Genomic DNA, 18303 nt, shown 5'->3' with positions numbered 1-18303 from the left:
ACTGTATAAGGTTATATGAACGTATCCCCTCGCAATGGCCTTGCTGTGACGTCATTGGAAGAATTGACATTTCTATGTTTTTATTTATACGGTGTATTTCACTTAAGAAGCAATATACAAAAATATAAGAAAAAGATAAACTAAAATTAAAATAATATTAAAATATTAACGGTTATAATTTTATTATTGTTAGATTATCCAACTTGACTCGGTTACCATGGTGATTACGATCCAAATATGGCAGGTGCTTGTCAAAATTGAAATTGAATTTAAGTTTTTTTAAGGAAAAAGTCTTATTTAATTGGTTTAAAAGGCTGTCTTTAACTCAAAATTGGTTTATCTAGGGTATTATAAACAAGGTAAGTGGATTAAATCAAAAAAAGATATTTTTAATTAGGTTAGAATTGATAAAAAAATCGCAATAAAATTTTATTATTTTAAGGTTATGCACCTTGACTCGGTTACCATGGTGATTAAGATCCAAATATTGCAGTTGCTTGTCAAAATTGACGTTGAATTTAAGTTTTTTAATGAAAAACACATAATTAATTGGATTTAAAGGTTGTATTTAATTTAAAATGGGTAAATGGATGAAATTATAAGCAAGGTAAGTGGACTAAATCAAAAAAAAAAATTTTTAGATCAATTAAAATGTACAAGAATTTAGGGTTAAATAACAATTAAAACTAGAACCACACTAGACCTAGAACTACAAAGTTTTAGGTTTAGAAGGGCGTTTTAGACAAGAACTTAGAAAAGTCTGAAGACGCACAACTAAACCCGAATATTTCTAGTTCTAGGTCTAGTGTTAGTTCTAGTTTTACATTAGCACTATCACTAGAACTAACACAACAACTAGAAATTGTTAAACAACTAACACAATTTAATTTTTAAATGTTAATACCAACCTTAATTTTTTATATTTTTTCATTATATTTTTGTTTTTGTGATAAATTTTAAGACATTTTATAAAAATCAAGAATTTGTCAAAATGACATTGACATTTCAAACCGGAAGTTGCTTATATCTCGACTAATATTGGAATTAAACGTGTCATGTTTGGGCTCATTTTAAAGGATTTTTCACAACAATTACAAATATGTCAAAATTGACGTTGACATTTCTAACCGGAAGTTGACCATAACTTTATTAATATTGAAGATAAATATGTCGTGCTTGTACTCATTTTAAAGGATTTTTAATAAAGATCACAAATATGTCAAAATTGAGGTTGACATTTTAAATCTGAAGTTAGTTATCATATAATAGACAAATGGACAAGTTCGTGGTGTTCTTTTATGATGTATTCGTTTGAATAAAAACACGTTAAACCCGAAGTTAGCAGCAATGAAGATAGCAATTTAATTTTTAAATATTAATACCAACCTTAGCAGATCGTAAATCAGACTCAGGTAATCGGTGACACCAATAGATTCGACACGGAAAGAGAAATAAACTTTTTCTGTGAATTAAAGTCGTCCGTTATTGGACGTCGTTAAACAATTCCCATGCGGTTATTATAAACATTTCGAAAAAAATTTATTAGAAAAATTGCTTCAAAATAATGTATTCTACAACTGTATAATGCTCTGATGCGGAAGATATGGGACACCTGTATACCATATACCATACATAATGGGCAGCTTGTCCTCCAATGACGTCACGTTTCCTACCTCACCCCGTCAACGTCAATTTGTTCGAGTTGGATAACCTTATAACCAATACTCAACGGACCTTAAGGTAATATAACGAATGATTTTACAGTTTTCTTTTCTTTCTATAATACCTGTCAAATTTTTGTAAAGTTGGCAAAATTAACAAGGATTTTTGTTTTATCATGTTTTGAAATAAATATGTCACAGTGACGTTTGAGATTTCGATATTCAAAAAGTCAAAAGTAATAAAATTGAAATAAAATGAACGCAAGAAAAAGAATGCAACTTATTGGGGTTGAACTAAAACGAGCATTACTAAGGTATAAGTTGGAACTTACATGATTTGAAGCCTGATATCTCAGAACAAGAACTAATCATTCGGCTTTGTAAAATATTTAATGTATTTTTTTATTTAAACAAATTCGTGTTTTTTAATTCAAAATTATTTATCAGGTTACTAAAACTGCTGCTCCTACAAGATCAAAGGTGGGGATATAACGATTGAAATTAACAATCAAAGAGATCAGTTCATGTTCAACATTTGAAGATAAATCTGCAATAAATTCTTTGCTGTTTTAAACAAGCCATATTTCGGTCAATAAAAAGCGGTGAGTTATTTATTAAGTCGATTTCTTTCGAAATGAGATCTTAAAAACACAATTTTTTAATATTAATCTATTAATAATCATTATTCATAAGCTTGATAAACATAATTTCAATCTTTGACCTATAAAAACATAAAGATAACCTATAAAATCAAAAAAATAGAAACTTTAGTGTTGTTACTAGTATTGTTATAACAAATATTCTAAAATAAACTAAGAAATCTTATTTTGTAGGTTTAAATTAAAGGAAGAACTCCAACAAAATGAAATTAAAATTTCTATTATTACCACTTCTTACAATGTTGATTACAACATCAAATTGTTTTAACTTCAACCCAAGTAAATCGGATTTAATATTAACTTTAGATTCTGAACCGAAATCGCGTCAAATCCGGAACGCAAAAGAAGACGGAGATTATGACGAATTCAACCATGAAGTAGAAATACCAAAAATTTATTCGCTGCGAATTAAATCGAAAGTAAGCAATCGATATGCTGAAACTGTGATTATAAGTAAAGTTCGAAATGAAGCTAAAATCGCCCAAGAAACCGTTTTTGCTGTAATCCTACCCGAAAAAGCTTTCATTTCTAAATTTGTTATGGCGGTAAATGGACGGGATCACACTTCTCATGTAAAAGAAAAAGAAGAAGCTGAAGGAATTTATAACAAAGCTGTAGAAAAGGGACAAACCGCCGCTCATGTAGTTGCGAGTGTCCGAGATTCAAACCGATTTACAGTGTTTTTAAACATCGAACCTTTAAGTAAAGCAACTTTCTATTTAACATACGAACAATTATTAGAGTTAAAAGATAACATGTACGAATTGATTATTAACATAAATCCGAGGCAACCCGTTAAAGATCTTGAAGTTGAAGTCGAAATTAACGAAAGTGTACCATTGAGGATGGTTAGAGCACCACCAATTCGATCTGGAAATAATTTAATCCAATCCCAACAAGATTTAGACCCAAGAGCAAAAATTCAAAGGATTAATCGAAATTCTGCCAGAATTAATTTTAAACCGGATATCCATAGACAAAAGGAATTAGCAAAATTTATGAACCATTTTGAAGAAACTGGTTTATCAGGACAATTTGTTGTTCAATATGATGTTGAAAGAAATCAAAACGGTGGTGAAGTAAATATAAAAATTATTAATTTGCTAGAAAAAAGGTGACATCCTTATCATAACCCTGAGTTTTCGGCCGTCTTAAAGAGACGCATGGCTAAACCCCAATGTTTCTGATTCTAGGTCTAGTGTTAGTTCTACTTTTCGTTCAATAAAAATATGCCATAATTTAACGTTGAATAACAATTAAAACTAGAACTAACACTAGACTTAGAACTAGAAACATTCGGGTTTAGCCGCAAGTCTCGCAAGATGGCTAAATCCGAATGATTCCAGTTCTAGGTCTTGTGTTAGTTCTAGTGATAGTGCTAGTGCAATACTAGAACTAACACTAGACCGAGAACTAGAAACATTCGGATTTAGCCGCACGTCTCTCAAGACGACTAAACCCGAATGATTCCAGTTGTAGGTCTTCTGTTAGTTTTAGTGATAGTGTAAAACTAGAACTAACATTAGACCGAGAACTAGAAACATTCGGATTTAGCCGCACGTCTCTCAAGACGGCTAAACCCGAATGATTCTAGTTTTAGGTCTTGTGTTAGTTCTGGTGATAGTGCAATACTAGAACTAACACTAGACCGAGAACTACAAACATTCGGGTTTAGCCGTAAGTCTCTCAAGACGGCTAAACCCAAATGATTCTAGTTCTAGGTCTTGTGTCAGTTCTGGTGATAGTGCTAGTGCAATACTAGAACTAACAGTAGACCGAGAACTAGAAACATTCGGATTTAGCCGCACGTCTCTCAAGACGGCTAAACCCGAATGATTCTAGTTCTAGGTCTAGTGTTAGTTCTAGGTTTACTTCAATAAAAGTATGCAACATAGCGATATCTCATGCTAACTAGCGCTATCTACCGCTGTCACTAGAACTAATAACATTAGACCTACAACTAGAAACATTCAGACATGTTGCATTTTATGTGGGACAAAGCAAGTATATTGCATTTTAACCCTTTGTGTCCCAAGACGTTAAAGATTTTGAAACATTGTGACAGAATTAAAACGCCATCAAAATACACTCAGTAAAGGCCTTTGGGATCAATTTTAGCAAAATATGACAGTCCCCCATTTCTAGGGGCATAATGCTACTTGAGAGTACCGTCAGGCATTAAAATTTAGAAAATAAGTAACACTTGCTTTAGCTAAATCACATTATGATATTCAGAAAAACAGTTCTTTTTTCTCTGAACTGAATAGCATTGGCAGAACAATTTTCACACCTTTCTCTTTCTTTTCCAAAAGTAATCCACAGCGAAACTTTCGTCTTTCGGGTAACTGGGCTGGTGAACATTGCGCTTCACATTCAGAATATATGACAAAAGAATTGACGAAGCATATATCACTTCTTGGAAGTTGATCGGCATAATCTACCGAACCCATGTCTTTATTGTAACTTCCTTTTTACGGTGGTCTCTTCTGTTCCATGAAAATTAGAGCAAAATTTCACGCACTTACTGCCCTTCCATTTGTAATAACTTATATCTAAATTTGAGATCTAGTAATCATAATCTCCTCTTTTCATTCGTTTTTCATCTACTAAATTTTTTGGTGCACCTCTTTTTGAGACCTTATTGTTCCACAAGCTAAGGTTTTCTCAAGTTTCAGTTTTTCCAAAAGACAGATACTTGTAAAAAAGTTATCGAAATCAATCATTCTATTTTTATTTAGTCTTCAGCATTACTCCATAAGAGTTTATAGTTTGGCAAACTGTCATAACTCATTAAGAAATTTATGCCAAGGAAACACAGCAACTCTTCTTCTTTCAAGTTTAGCGTTTGATAGGTAATATCTTTCACACAGTTGCCCATTAGTGTCAGAAAATGATCTGTAGGATTATTGCAAGTTGCAAAAGTATCACCAATTATTCCTTCTGGATAATCGTATCCTGGAATTTCAGTCACTTTTTCCGTTTTCTCCATTTTATATCAATTTCTGCCTTGTTCTTCTTCTTGGATCCTTTGCCATGTATTTCTACGACTTCAGTGTCACTTTCCTCATTTTGATTAGTTAGTTGTTCTACTTCTTCATCTTTTAGTATAGGTATCTCACTCTACTCTATTCTCAATCTTCTATGTCTGTCTGTTCAGAATTATGCAACGGAAGATTTTCTAATTCAACACAAATTTTTCAAGCTCTTCATCAGTCAAAGCTTTATTCAAGTCCAAAACATATCTGTATTCGCTTGGCTCATCAATCTCAATATTGTACCTGTTATTATCCTGACGGATCTACTAAACACAAAATGTAACTTTTTTCTACACGAACAACCTTTTTGAACAACAAAATTCAGCAACACCACTTTTCACTAAACATCCAACCTCACATCTGGATGAATAAGTTTAAATATACCTAAAACCCTACAGTGCAGATTGCATCATTTTTTATACAGGTTCTTTCTTGTATAGTGGAAAGTACCGATAGCTCTAAAAGCGCCGAATAGTACCGTCGGGACACAAAGGGTTAAGTGAAATTCACTGGTATATAAAGAGAAGTGTTGAACATACAGTGTGTTAATTAATTATCGTACCCGACGTCATCACTGCAAGTATGCAACCAGTATTGGTATTGCAATACGCAAATCGTGTATACTGTGATATTGGTTGCATACTTTCAATGATGACGTCGGGTTCGATAATTAATTAACACACTGTATATTTAAGGGATAATTTTATTGTTGTGTAATGAATGAAATGTTTGATAAAGTACTTAAGAAATGATTTAAATATAATTAAAAATTAAATAATTACAATTATTGTTGTTTCTTATTTTTAGGTTTTATTAGAAGATGGTTTTTTCATACACTTTTTTGCTCCCCCAAAACAAAAACCACTATCAAAAAATGTTCTCTTCGTATTAGATACAAGCGGAAGTATGGAAGGAGCAAAAATCGAGCAATTAAAAACTGCGATGAAAAAAATTCTAAATGACTTAAAATCTGACGATAAATTTTCGTTGATAGAATTTAACTTCTTCGTAATTCATTTACACTTAGATGGTTCTCGTACAACTTACACAGGGGGAGATTTAAACCAATTAACACTTCGTCCCAGTGATTATGTGACCTCAGAAAATCGCGACGAAGCTGAACGTGTTGTCGCAAATTTCGCAGCCGGTGGAGGAACTAACATTTACGATTCGTTAATGTTTGCATTACACTCGGTGAATGAATTGAAAGGAAATCCGAATGAACCTCAACCGATTATTATATTTTTAACGGATGGTGATGCAACCGTCGGAAATACGAATCACAATGAAATTATTGAGGACGTTACAAAAAACAATAAATATAAAACCCCCATTTATTGTTTGTCTTTTGGAGCTGACGCGAAAAAGGATCTCTTAAAAAAATTGAGTTTGAGAAATTACGGGTTTTCTAGGCATATTTATGAAGGTGCTGATGCTGCAATTCAATTACACGATTTTTATAAAATGATTTCATTGCCGATTATGAATAATATAACATTTAAATATGTTTCTGATGCGAAAGAAGTTACAAAAACTACTTTTCCTATTATGTATAATGGATCGGAACTTGTTGTTACAGGAAAACTTGGTAAGAGTTTATTGCCCTCAGTAATAACAATAATAACTCTCCTCATTGCCACTATCCATCTCCTCTCCTCAGTTTCTCATCACAACTCATCTTGTTTATTTCTGAACGCATTACTAGAGATGGCTGCATTCACTGCATTCAATCACTTCAATATCAGAAAGGTCTTCAGCATCAGATCGTGTCATTTCTTTCAGTTAGCATTTAACAAATATATATCTATTCATCTACCTTGCGTTTATGCGAAATTATCTCGGAGAATTTTCTAGTGAAGAATATTCTCCTCTCTCATCTCTACTCATCACACAGTACAAGTAGATGATGTAAAGACTCCCAGCCCTCTCTACTCCCTACACAACCTAAAAAGTCGTCTTAACAGAATAATAAGAATAGAGCTATCATTCAACTTAATAAAATGTGTTATTTTTGCTATCTAGATAAAAATAATTTTGATACACTTCCAACAATAACAGCACAAAGTGCGACGGGTCCCATAAATTTAGTACCGGAAGTCAAAAAACCAGTAACGAAACTAGAAAGATTATGGGCTTATGTAACGATTCAACAATTACTTGAAGAAAAAGAAATAAGTGAAAATTCTGAAAACGAGGAAGAAATTAAACAGAAAGCGCTCGATATCGCTTTGAAATATAATTTTGTTACTCCAGTGAGTTCTATGGTGGTTGTTAAACCAAACGCGACGAATGATGTAGTCGATTTGATAGCTACTGGTAAAGATGAACCAATAGTATCCCTAGATATGAGTACCACTACAATAACACCAACAACAACTACTACTACTACTACCACCACTCAACGACCTAAAGAAAAAATTGTAAATGTTGACCAACTTAAACGAAAAGTTCCTTGGATAGATGAAATATTAAAAGATGATTTAATGAAAACGGAAAAAGGTAGACTAAAAATAACAAATAAAGATTAATTCTTAATTATTACATTATTTTTCTTCCGTTTTTTCTAGGAACATATAAAATTGACATAAATAAACGAAGTCCAGATGATGTTACTTGCCCAACAACACCGATGGGTGGAACAGGTTATTGCAAATTTATCCACGACTGTCCGGAAATGTTACGATTTTTAACAAACATGCACATTTTTGAGCAATACCAATGCGATATAGAAGGGTAATAGGTTAATTCAAGAATCATGTCGCTTAAAAATCGACAATTTGTGCAAATGTCGTTGTTCACCATCTATAAACTAAAGATAACCTAAAATCCAGAGGGTGGGTTGTAAATTCCGATATTTTCTTGTTCTAGGTTTAGTGTTAGTTGTTCATTTTAAGCAGAAAAGTTCCTAAAAACATATGCTCAATTCTCAAAGGTAACTGAGTTACAGCCAGTTAATGCATAAATTAATATCACGTACGTACCTCAATGTTTAACATTTAACATTATTTGGTTGACGTGTCGACTAAGTTGTTGATAATGTCACACATATTGACTCATGCAGAATATGCTGATATGGTGGTTTGTTACGGTTTTTGCAATGCAAATGTTTCCTAACCGAGTGCTACCAGAATTACCAGATTCAAGAGCATTTACTCGAATATTCAACAGATTGTATGAAGCCGGTTCTGTTACAAATACAAGTACTTTCTGCTCGTCTTGATGTTCCTCATGTAAAAGTATGGAGAACATTGCGTACTAATGCCTTGTGTATCTATTCCATGTTCAACCAGTATAACACTTTGAACCAACAGACTTTGCCAGGAGATTGGCATTTTGTGTAAAATTCTCGGTGAATGTATGGAGAGGAATAATTAGCAAAAAGTTAATTGGACATTTCGTACTACCCGAGCGTCTAACAGCGGACAGATATTTAGAGTTATTGCGCAATGAGCTTCCAATACTGTTAGAAGATATTCCTTTGGCTACCAGAGCCAATATGTTCTTCCAGCATGATATTCAGGTATTGCAAGTGACACAATACCTGAACCAAACCTTTGGCCAGCTCGGTCAACTGATTACTTAATCCCTTAAATTACAGAATGTGGGGATGACTGAAAAGCGATGTTTATCAAGTATAAGTAAACACGAGCTAATAGCTCGTATTACGGCCAGTGCTGCACGAATCAAGGCACATCAGGATAAATTATGCAGCACAGTGCATGATATCTTCAACAGATCAGCCAAGTGCATCGAGTTAGGCGGTGGGATATTTGAACCCTTCCTTTACAGTCAGAATTTCGATATTTAGTTTATGCATTAACTAGCTGTATTTCAGTTACCTTTGAGAATTGAGCACATGTTTTTAGGAACTTTTCTGCTTAAAATGAACAAATTTATAACATATTTACGTATGTACTCATAAAACAGCCCGTATAATAAGTTGTCTAAGTTTATGCGCATTACGTCATTGGCGACAAATAATATGGGGAAATAATTCAAATTTTTAAAATAATGTAATTGAATTACTTTAATATATTTAGTATGGTATATAATTAACATATATATTAATTCAACTTAATTTTTGATACAAATTCACTTACCATAAAATAATTCAAGCAAACTAAAGTAATAATAATTGATTTATGTTATACTAGAGAAGACACTAACACTAAACATGACTTTGAGGTTGCGCGCGCAAACCACTTACGTCATGAAACACTCTCGCCCACAAACTAAAATCAAAGTATTACCAAAGATTAAATAGTAAACAAGATGCGGCGCTTCCTGTCGGCACCTTTGATGTAGGGCTGCCATTTTTTATGACCTTGAACGCTATGGACCTTTAAATTGGAATGGTTTGCCATTGCCAGGACATTTAAATTGGAATGTCTGCTATCTTTTTTCAAAATTTGAATTTCTGACTCTAACGTCTCATCTTGTATAGGTTAGAATATACCAACTGGCACATTTGTAGGTTAGGTTTGTTATTGTGAGGACTTTTCAAAACTAGAGTTTCTCACTCTAGCGTCGCATCTTGTTTACTCTTTAATCTTTAGTATTGCAGTATAGGAACCTAGACAATCTCTTATATTATAACCTTGGGTTAACATTGCTTGTGACGTCACAAAATGTGACGTCGCATTAATACTTTAATATAATTTTTCGGTATGTTCTACACTTTCTTTTTATTTTTAACGTGTTTTTTGGTCGATTTTTAAGCCACATGATGATTCTTGAATTTTTCTAGGGTAATAACCAAATTTTACATTAAAAAGAAAGATTATAACTTATATAATATATTTCCTTTTTAGGTATGCAGCAATTTGTTGTCCACCAACGAGACCAATTATACAATAATACATTGTTATTTTAAGATATGACTAGTTTTTTGTTGTAATTAATCCAAACTTTTTTTTTTGCATTTTTTATATAAAATTACAGAAGTAATAAATTGTCTACTTAAAAAAGAAATTAGCTTACAGTTCTGTATGTATGTGTTTTTCCATTATATTAGGTGCATGTAAAAAGACACCTTCCATTGCTTGCCAATGAACAGATCCACTTGTTGATCTCACCCCTACAATTTCCATTTGCCCATTAATTGGTCTCCCAAAAGTTTTTCCTGATGCAGCCAAATATTGATTTGTATCAATATGTTTCAACATAATATTATCATCCCTTGTCCAAGAATCCCCTGGGCATACCACCATCCAATGATCCCCAGTATCACCTTCACCTTTATCATCACCATAACAACTAATTTCTTGATTTCCACTTAAAGGACTCGAAAAATGATGCGAATGCAGATTTTTATTTGTTGTTATATGTTCTAACCTAAATTAAAATTAATTAATACCCCATAAAACCATTTTAATTTCATTATGAACCTAATTACTGATCCGCATGGAATTGGTTTGCCTCTTTGACAAACCTCCCCTGTTCCAGCTTTAATCGCCCAATGACTATTCACATCTTCTTGAACTTCTGTTCCTGTTACAGATTGCTGACCACTTCCTGTACCATATTTCACATCATGAGAATGTAATCGTACTCTATAATCTGAATTCATTAATTTCACAACAGATCCACATGTTACATATCTTTGTTTAGCTCCTAAAATGTAAAAAAAGTAAATCAACATTTAAATTGAATGCGGTTAAAACGACGTGGACCAATAGGAATCGTCCACACACCATCACACAGTTAAAAAGATGTTTTTTTTAATGAAATTATAAAAATGTTTAAATAATTTTTACCTGCGATCGTGGAAAAATTGCAAATGGTGTTAACGAGAAAGAATGAGATGAATAAATCGATGATATTCTTCATTTTTAAACGATTTTATCCGCTGGAGCTGGACGTGTCATATAAAACAGACGTGAATGTGGATTTGAAGTATTCATTGCGAAGTTAGGAACAAATCAGTGTGACCAAATTTGAAAAAATTATTGATTTTTAAATTAAAACATCGTACGCATAAAAAATTATAAAGTTTTGTATAAATAAATAATCTTTATTGAATACAAAAGGTAAATAAATTAAATTTTACTCTTAACAAACTTTGCAATAAACATACAGTGAATTCCACTTAAAATGCAATATACAAAAATATATTTCTATAGAAACTAGGCGTAGGTACCACTTTGTCCCACATGAAATGCAACATGTTTGAATGTTTCTAGTTCTAGGTCAAGGTCCATTGAGGAAACATATTGTATTAGATTATCCAACTCCACATGAACGCTGTTGTTATGAACGTATCCCCCCACAAAGGCCTGGCTGTGACGTCATTGGAAGAATTGACATTTCTATGTTTTTATTTATACAGTGTGTGAAATACACTATTAAGAAACAATATACAAAAATATAAAAAAAAGATATGAAATAAAATCAAAAAGATGTTAAAATATAAAGCGAAATATTAACGGTTATAATTTTATTATTGTTAGGTTATGCAACTTGAATCGGTTACCATGGTGATTAAGATCCAAATATTGCAGGTGGTTGTCAAAATTGAAATTGAATTTAAGTTTTTTAATAAAAAACACATAATTAATTGGATTTAAAGGTTGTATTTAATTCAAAATGGGTAAACGGATGAAATTATAAGCAAGGTAAGTGGATTAAATCAAAAAAAAATTTTTTTTAGATCAATTACAATGTACAAGAATTTAGGGTTAAATAACAATTAAAACTAGAACTAACACTAGTCGTAGAACTAGAAAGTTTTAGATTTAGTCGGGCGTCTTAGACAAGAACTTAGAAAAGTCTGAAGACGCACGGCTATGCCTGAATATTTCTAGTTCTAGGTTTAGTCACAGTATATATAACTGTTATATATACTGTGGTTTAGTTTTACACTAGCACTATCGGGAAAAGTCGGGTTTAGTCGTGAAAAAAACGTTCAGTTGTCAATGTCAACTTTAATTTTATTAATATATTCGTAGTCTTTATAAAATAACAGTGAGTCCAAACTGGACGCATTTATCTCGAAAAGTTCGAACTTTGAACTGTCGATTTTGACATATTTGACAACTTCATAAAAAATCCTTTAAAATGAGTCCAAACTCGACATATTTAACTTTAATATTATTGGAAATACAATCACTTCAGGTTTGAAACGTCAACGTCAATTTTGACATATTTGTCATCTTCATTAAAGAACCTTTAAAATGAGTCCAAAGATGACGCACTTATCTCAAAAAACAAAAAAGTTAGAATAAAAAACGTTAAACCCGAAGTTAGCAACAATGAAGATAGCAATTTAATTATTAAATATTAATACCAACCTTAGCAGATCGTAAATCAGCAACCTTAATTTTTAATTTTTTTATTGTATTTTTGATAAATTTTAAGACATTTTATAAAAATTAATAATTTGTCAGAATGACATTGACATTTCAAACCGGAAGTTGCTTATATCTTGAGTAATATTGGAATTAAACGTATCATGTTTCGGCTCATTTTAAAGGATTTTTCACGACAATTACAAATATGTCAAAATTGACGTTGACATTTGTAACCGAAAGTTGACCATAACTTCATTAATATTGAAGATAAATATGTCGTGTTTGTACTCATTTTAAAGGATTTGTAATGAAAATTACAAATATGTCAAAATTGAGGTTGACATTTTAAATCTGAAGTTAGTTATCATATAATAGACAAATGGATAACTTCATGGTTTCATTTATGATGTATTCTTTATTTTAAAAAAACCATTAAAATGAGTCCAAACATGATGTTGCTAGATATCACTATATTGTATATTTTTATTGCAATAAAACTAGAACTAACACAAGACCTATAACTAGAATCATTCGGGTTTAGCCGTCTTGAGAGACGTGCGGCTAAACCCGAATGTTTCTAGTTTTCGGTCTAGTGTTAGTACTAGTTTTACACTAGCACTATCACTAGAACTAACACAAGACCTAGAACCAGTCCTTTATCAGTCTTGCCCATGGCCATGTTATTTCTTGAGTTGAGGCTACCCCTTTTTGCACTTAAAATTCTTTTATGCGATTGATGGTTGCAGACATGCCTTCAAAAGCCATATATCCCGTGAGTTCACCTGAGTTCATCCCAATAGCTTTTTTTGCTTTGTTGAACCAACTGATCACAGTTGTGATCTTAGTAGGTCATCTCAATGTCAGCCTGAGGCGATTTATTGGAATCGCGAGCGCTCGAGCCGGGAAACAATACATATACGTATAAAGAGTTGCATAATTCGGAAAAAATAATCCGTTTATAAAGTTGTGCAAATTTCATATAAAAAATAAAGTTGTGTGGAAAACTATAGATATTCCAAATTATCGTACGATAATGAGTATCAATGTATTATTGTATACGAATTGAAATAATTGTATGTATAATAATTATTACGTTTGGCAACACTGGAACGAATCCATTTTGACATAATTATAGTGATGTTCTACTAAACTTTTTTAATTAAATCAAAACAAATTGAAATAATTAATTATTTTATAAAAATCGTTTTAATTAAGTGAGAAATATGTAATACTACATTTTTAACCAAAGACAGAAAGTAAAAATTAATAAAAAAAAGCTTCAAATGTAGTGTCAATCGAACCCAAATCTATTGTATAACCATAACCTCAATTACGAATCTGTCAAAATCGCCCTGCAAAATTTTGGTAAAATATCCATAGAAACCGTTTTAAAATCATGTCTGCAGTTGCAAAAGGAAACTATTTGAGTCGAATGTGGAGTACTTCTCCTGAAATAGTGGGGAGTTCGTTTATGGCTGCAATAGGACTTGGTTTGGCAGGATTGGGGCTTTACACTTATTACAGCAAGGATGGTGATAATAGGAGATACAAATTCCAATATACCGTAATAAGGGATGATGATCCTCGTGCAGCTAAAGTGCGCAAAGATTAAATCAAAAGGGAATGTCTTAGAAGGTTGAAATGTAAATAAAAAGTATAGAATAAAATTCTTAATTGTCTATTATATTTCTTTTTCTGTTCCATTTTTATCACTGACTATTTTTATGTTAAAACAGAGATAATACAGCAAATTTTGAAAAAAAATATTAACAATAAAAAGACCTGCAGCAATTAATAAAAATAAAAAATAAATTTGCTATATCCTTTTAATTTCTCATGTAACTTAGGCTTACGTACGAAATTTACAGTATCAATAATGTTAGACTTAGAATTAATTAAATTTATCTGATGCGGTATACAATTTATGTATTGTAGATCTTTTTCTCTGGGTACATATTTACAAAAAATTGTTGTTTGGAACATTAACACCACGAGAAAAAGGGGCTTTTATCTTGGAAACGTTGTGTAAAATTAAAAAATCTTGATGTACTTTGACTGTGAGACCTAAAAAAATTTAAATTAACTGATTTGTATTAAAAAAGGAAAAAAATTACTTTTCAACAACAACAGCCGGCATTTGTACCAATTGTACTGGTGATTTTCCATCTTTCAAAGCTTGGGTAAGATTTAAAATTTGCCCCCTCATCACAGACATTTGCCTTTCAAATAATCTCTGATCAAAACCTTTATCTTGTTTAAATAACAAATGCAAATCATCGCAAAGGTCTTGCACAAAATTCATATCGGAAAGTGGAGGCAACACCAATTCCCGAATTTCCCTACTAAATGGTACTTTTGCTTGTGGTAACCAAGCCCAATGATAAGGATAAGCCCTCCAGCTATCCGGATGTTTATACGGAAACGCCAACCCATTATCAATGGCTGCTATTTTAATTTCAGGTAACTGAACCAAATTCCATTCATTAGTTTCTATCGTTGTTGTAGCTTCCACAAAACCAGCGTTAGCTAAAGCTGCAGTTGCGGAATTATTTAACAAATTATTTGTTGTTGTTGTTGCGGTGCCATTTTGATTTGTTTGGATACTGGGTTGATCGTATTTTATTAACCAATTATCATTACCACGATCGGTATTACGAATGATATAATCAAGAACGACCAGACGTTCAAATTGTAATTGGAATTTCTTTGCCATCCGAGTTGGTAAAGGTTCCACCTCAAATCGTCTTAACCAATAATCAGCATCCTTATAACCATCTACAAATAATTGGAACGAACCACACTACAATTATTAACACATCATTAGTGATATATATTTTTATTTAGAAAACATTTACCTTTGGTAGTAAGCCTATCCTGTTAAAACGGAGCCCCACATTTGGGAATTGTTCCATTATCGCACGCTTCATTCTTGCTTTTTGTCTATCAATCCGTAGATAATTAAATGTTTCTGATACTAATTTAACAACCTTTAATTAAAATATAAAGTTAAATTTTAGGTTAAAAATTTCTTTGTTATAAATATCATGTTTGAATTGTAAATCTCCATGGCAACGTCAGTTAGCCAACATTATAACAATTAAAATCACTAATTGTTGAATTTATGAATTTAATCTTAATTTATATCATTTATTTATGATGAAATTAACTCACCCTAGTTTTTGGTACGATATTTAAATTGAGCTTGGTATCGACAAGGGAAGCGGCTGCTTCTGATAGATAACCTTGATTCGGTATCAAACAGGAGCGCCCAAAACAGCAAGGACAACACAACTTGTGCATCCATTTCGTCCATTTGGGGTTAAGACGGCCATACGGTTCTTCATCTTTCGGCTTGAATACCGCAATAACTTTCTATAAAAACATTAATTAATTTACACCAAATTTACATTGAAACGTTTATAACCAGCGCCATCTATTGACTAGTACTATGTGGTCTTTATGGAAATGACTTTTTAATTGAGAATAATACTTAATATTTTCAAAATTGAGCCAAAAAATTAATTTTAATATTTATCATTTTTCAAATACAGTTAAGATATGTTTTAAGCCGTTTTAATTGGGGGTTCTTAAAAAACTAAATTAAAATTTGCACATAGGTGGCGCTACTTAAAAAAGAACTGCCAAATTGTAATATTACTAATTAAAATTTATATATAGAATATTTATTAGATTATATATTTAGAACATATTCATAATATGTTTTTAGTATTACAAAAGCACATAATTTTTATCGTTACAAAATTCATTTTTCCAAATGTTGGTAAAGTAGTGTTCTAATATTTTAGTATTGTCATATGTCATTTTGAAAACTTTATAAAGCTCAATTAAAGTGTAATTAAACACTACTTGCTGGTAGTTCAAGCTCAAAAAAGCTCACCGACTAATGAAAATGTTATCAACATTCTTTAAAACTATTGTGTAACATATTGAATCATGTTATTTTTTCATGATGAATCATTGCAGAGTTAAAGTGCAATATTGCACAAGAGAATTGCTTACTCAAAAGATATTAATGGTAACTTGCAATAAATTAGAGATAAACAGTTTTAATTGTTGTTATAATGCAATAAATTCTTTCCCAAAAGTATAATAACTAAAATTTCCTTCTTTTTCATAGAAATTTTAATCACATTGAATAAATTTAATGTTTATAAACTAACAATTAAGGTTTATACGTTTATAAATAGAATAAATCTCAGTAAATTTATGTCATATCTAAATCGATAATGAAAGAGAACCCAACCACGATAACAAACAAGTACTGTGTGGTATTTATAGAAGATACAGAATAAATCGAGTGGATTTAGAAGAGATTAAAGGTCAAAACAATAGCAGATAAGTTTTTACTACAAAAAACTAAAAATTCGTTTCACATACTGTTTTTCTTTTTAATCATAATATATAATTAAATTGATCTGTTACAGATAATAAATGAGATAAGATAAGAAAATTTGAATAGAAATCATTGGCATCTCATAAAGGACAACAAAATCAATAACAAAAATGTAGGAATGTTCCCAAATGTACAAATTAATGCCTTAAAATTTGTATATCCCCTTAGAAAATTCCGATTTGTTTACGCTTTTGTGTTGAATTCACTTTTAAAAGTAAAACAAAGCAAATTTGAACTGTAAAGCGTTAAAAAACAACGTAAATAAACTTACTCCAGAGGTACTTTTAACAAAGTATGATCCACTAGATCCTTGTGAAATCCTCTCTGGAAATATCCCATTATCGATGGCAACCTCAGATTGCCACACAAGATCACTAAAAGCTGGATCATCTAAAAAAACAAATCAATGCAAATAACGTTTATTAGTGATAAGCTATAAAGATAAACCTGGAAATTGATTAAAAGAGACGTCAAGTCCGCCAAGTAGCGGCTGAGACTCTCTGTTAACGTTTGGGGAATCCAATGCTGGTTCGAATGAAACCTCTGGGACTAATCTGATATCTTCGTCCTCGTCCCCGCTATCCGTTAACACGCAATTTGCTCCTCCAGAAACACCCGTATTGACTAAAATAGGCACGGTTTCACTCATCACACGCGCTCAACCCCGCTGGTTTGCCCACCACCGCTCACAGCACACGACCACCGTTCAGCATAAGCGACGGCATATAACAAAATAGACATAAATGAACCCAACAATAACAAAGAGGAAATATGCGCCGAATTCCCGAGAGATAGATACCCTAACCTAACATTTTATTTATTTGCGTGAGATTTTGATTAAATTTAAAGTTATCAAGACATCTTTATAGACGAAAGGACTAGAATTTTTTTTTGCGTGCGTTGCTGAACGGTAATTAGAGCTTTTTTTGCGGGTTCTTTTTTACATACGATGGGACACAACAATCGGGCACAATTGACAGATAAACTGTCAGATGGATTTTGTAATTTAATTAGGGAATACGTCATTTTAGAAACGTCACAACATTTTCAAAAATCTTTGTTAATTATTTCATTGATTACTTTAAAACATCACTTAACACTTTTTATATAAGAAAACTTTAAATAAAATTATATTTAAATTTCAAATTTTTAGAAAATCAACAATTTGTATTGTACTTAAGTATAAATTGTTAGGTTGGTAATAACTTGATGAAACATCATTTAATTCATGACTCATTTTTTCAT

At 31.8% G+C, this 18303-nt stretch overlaps 4 protein-coding genes across 4 annotated transcripts; 2 read left to right on the top strand and 2 right to left on the bottom strand.

Annotated features, from left to right (window-relative positions):
• The first annotated feature begins 935 nt into the window (after window positions 1-935).
• LOC111417796 (inter-alpha-trypsin inhibitor heavy chain H4-like) lies at window positions 936-10326 on the top strand. Its single transcript, XM_071197119.1, has 8 exons — window positions 936-1740; window positions 1806-2055; window positions 2109-2263; window positions 2495-3399; window positions 6163-6943; window positions 7378-7854; window positions 7923-8088; window positions 10167-10326. The coding sequence occupies exons 4-8, from the start codon at window positions 2524-2526 to the stop codon at window positions 10210-10212; spliced, it is 2346 nt and encodes a 781-aa protein (XP_071053220.1). The 5' UTR covers window positions 936-1740; window positions 1806-2055; window positions 2109-2263; window positions 2495-2523; the 3' UTR covers window positions 10213-10326.
• On the bottom strand, window positions 10136-11278 carry LOC111417798 (stromal cell-derived factor 2). Its single transcript, XM_023050175.2, has 3 exons — window positions 11112-11278; window positions 10743-10968; window positions 10136-10689 (listed from the first exon to the last, which is right to left on the bottom strand). The coding sequence occupies exons 1-3, from the start codon at window positions 11182-11184 to the stop codon at window positions 10332-10334; spliced, it is 657 nt and encodes a 218-aa protein (XP_022905943.1). The 5' UTR covers window positions 11185-11278; the 3' UTR covers window positions 10136-10331.
• Window positions 11279-13950: 2672 nt separating this feature from the next.
• LOC111417799 (NADH:ubiquinone oxidoreductase subunit A3) lies at window positions 13951-14323 on the top strand. The gene has a single exon (XM_023050176.2). It carries the CDS (start codon window positions 14041-14043, stop codon window positions 14254-14256), a length of 216 nt encoding a protein of 71 aa, XP_022905944.2. The 5' UTR covers window positions 13951-14040; the 3' UTR covers window positions 14257-14323.
• LOC111417797 (phosphatidylinositol 4-kinase II alpha) lies at window positions 14307-18039 on the bottom strand. The gene is made up of 6 exons (XM_023050174.2): window positions 17506-18039; window positions 17330-17448; window positions 15816-16016; window positions 15500-15631; window positions 14759-15444; window positions 14307-14708 (listed from the first exon to the last, which is right to left on the bottom strand). Exons 1-6 carry the CDS (start codon window positions 17705-17707, stop codon window positions 14627-14629), a joined length of 1422 nt encoding a protein of 473 aa, XP_022905942.1. The 5' UTR covers window positions 17708-18039; the 3' UTR covers window positions 14307-14626.
• Between the last annotated feature and the right edge of the window lie 264 nt (window positions 18040-18303).

The sequence above is a fragment of the Onthophagus taurus genome, chromosome 6, assembly GCF_036711975.1.
Source record: "Onthophagus taurus isolate NC chromosome 6, IU_Otau_3.0, whole genome shotgun sequence".
Lineage (NCBI taxonomy): Eukaryota > Metazoa > Arthropoda > Insecta > Coleoptera > Scarabaeidae > Onthophagus > Onthophagus taurus.
The sequence above is the reverse complement of the archived record's forward strand: the minus strand, read 5'-3'. Positions and strand labels throughout refer to the sequence as shown.